The 1591-nt window shown below is 42.5% G+C and overlaps 1 protein-coding gene across 1 annotated transcript in view; it reads right to left on the bottom strand.

Annotated features, from left to right (window-relative positions):
• Positions 1–488: 488 nt before the first annotated feature.
• The window catches only part of LOC102303039 (zinc finger RNA-binding protein), a gene marked incomplete at its 5' end in the record, with an annotated part of 44528 nt that continues 43425 nt past the window's right edge, over positions 489–1591 (bottom strand). Inside the window, 1 exon segment of the mRNA XM_005951953.3 lies at positions 489–1494. Coding sequence (XP_005952015.2) covers positions 1312–1494 — 183 coding nt within the window.

A 1591-nucleotide genomic window follows, 5' to 3' on the forward strand; every position in this document is an offset into this window, starting at 1 on the left:
CACTCATACACAACAGCACTAACCAGCACACTACAGTTCCCCTCGCTCTATTCTCATGCTCAGTTTGAGCTTCAGATCATCCTGACTATAAATTACTCACACCTCCATGCAGTCACTTTTGTACACAACATATTTGCACACGTCCTTTACATTTGTAACTATATTTATGTTAGTATTTCTCCATCATCTCTGTTTCTGCACTCATTTTATGAAAGTGCTTGTTGAGTTGTTATAGCAGCAAACTTCCCTCTGGGATCAATAAAGTTCCTCAGATTCTGATCGATGCCCGAGTTACTGCCATGTGATTGGCCCACATACTTGCCTTACCAAGCAGCTGAACGGGTCAGTCAGTGAGTAAATGTAGGGACAGCAGGGTACTTACTTGCCATCATCAGGAAAAATGTGCTCCGGAGAAACAGGTAGAAATGCATTTACTGTGCTGGACATGCGAGCAGAGCACAGTGAACATTCAGAGCAGGACAGACATCTCTCAGTCAGTAATAATCTTTATTCCTTTTCCTCAGGACAGAACTGATTTAGCACCTAACCAAGGTATGAGGCAAGCAAGCCAATACAATCCCCATTACACAAGAAAACTAATTTAAAAGCCAGAACAGTCGGCAGTGTCAACGTAGCCACTTTTTCCACAAATCAAAACTTGTCTTTTTACATCTATAGATTACACAAATACTTATTATATATGCAAATGAATAGACAAAACTACATACCTGGGCTTACAATGTCACTACTAACAAAGGTATATCAACACTGAAATATTCTTCATAGTCTGCTGCATCCCATAGGTCTTCATCTGAAGTGTAGATTAGCATTGAAACGTAACAAGACCACAGCATCAAACAGCACTTGCATTAAGCACAGGGATACAGGAACTTTGACATATCTGTTGGCCAAATAAAAGGTTCACAATAACAACAAAAACACAGACCAGCTCTGAATGCAACTGTACAGATGAATGAAGGCATTGATATTTCTCCTCACGCTTCCTTCTGACCCACATTACAGTTCAGTCCGGCTCCACTTTAAACACACAGGTGGGGAGCAGTGACACAAGCTCTGCTGTATTCATTCTTGTAAGAAGCACGTCAGGTAAAAACGTCCATCTAGCACAGAGTCCTCAGCCCTCACGGTAAGAAATCTACAACTAATAACAATACACGTGTGTGTCATACAAAGTCAGGCTGTAGTTAGGCTGGTACACCTGGAGCTTAAAAACAAAGAAGCCAGTACACAGGAGACGAGCATACGACATTTTAGTACAGCTGGTATGTAGATTCAATTCATAACGCAAGCTTAGAAACTGTCGTAATCTTTCTTGTCTTTTTTGCCTTCGCCCTCGAAGCTGTCTGTGCCATCGCTGTTGTCACGACGACGCTTCCGGCTGTTGCGGATGCTGAAGCGAGGGTTCATCTGCGGTAGAGGGTCCATTCCCAAAACTTTATGAATCTGACGGAACGCCAGCAGCCTAAGAGCAAACTAAACACACAAAGTTGGAGAACATGTGAGTCAAAGAGCAGAAGCAAACCTTTCAACAGTCTCGGAGGTGCACGTTTGGGGGGTTTATTTACTCTTT

Source organism: Haplochromis burtoni, unplaced genomic scaffold (assembly GCF_018398535.1).
Source record: "Haplochromis burtoni strain Fernald_Lab_line unplaced genomic scaffold, NCSU_Asbu1 Contig_1151, whole genome shotgun sequence".
Classification (NCBI taxonomy): Eukaryota; Metazoa; Chordata; class Actinopteri; order Cichliformes; family Cichlidae; genus Haplochromis; species Haplochromis burtoni.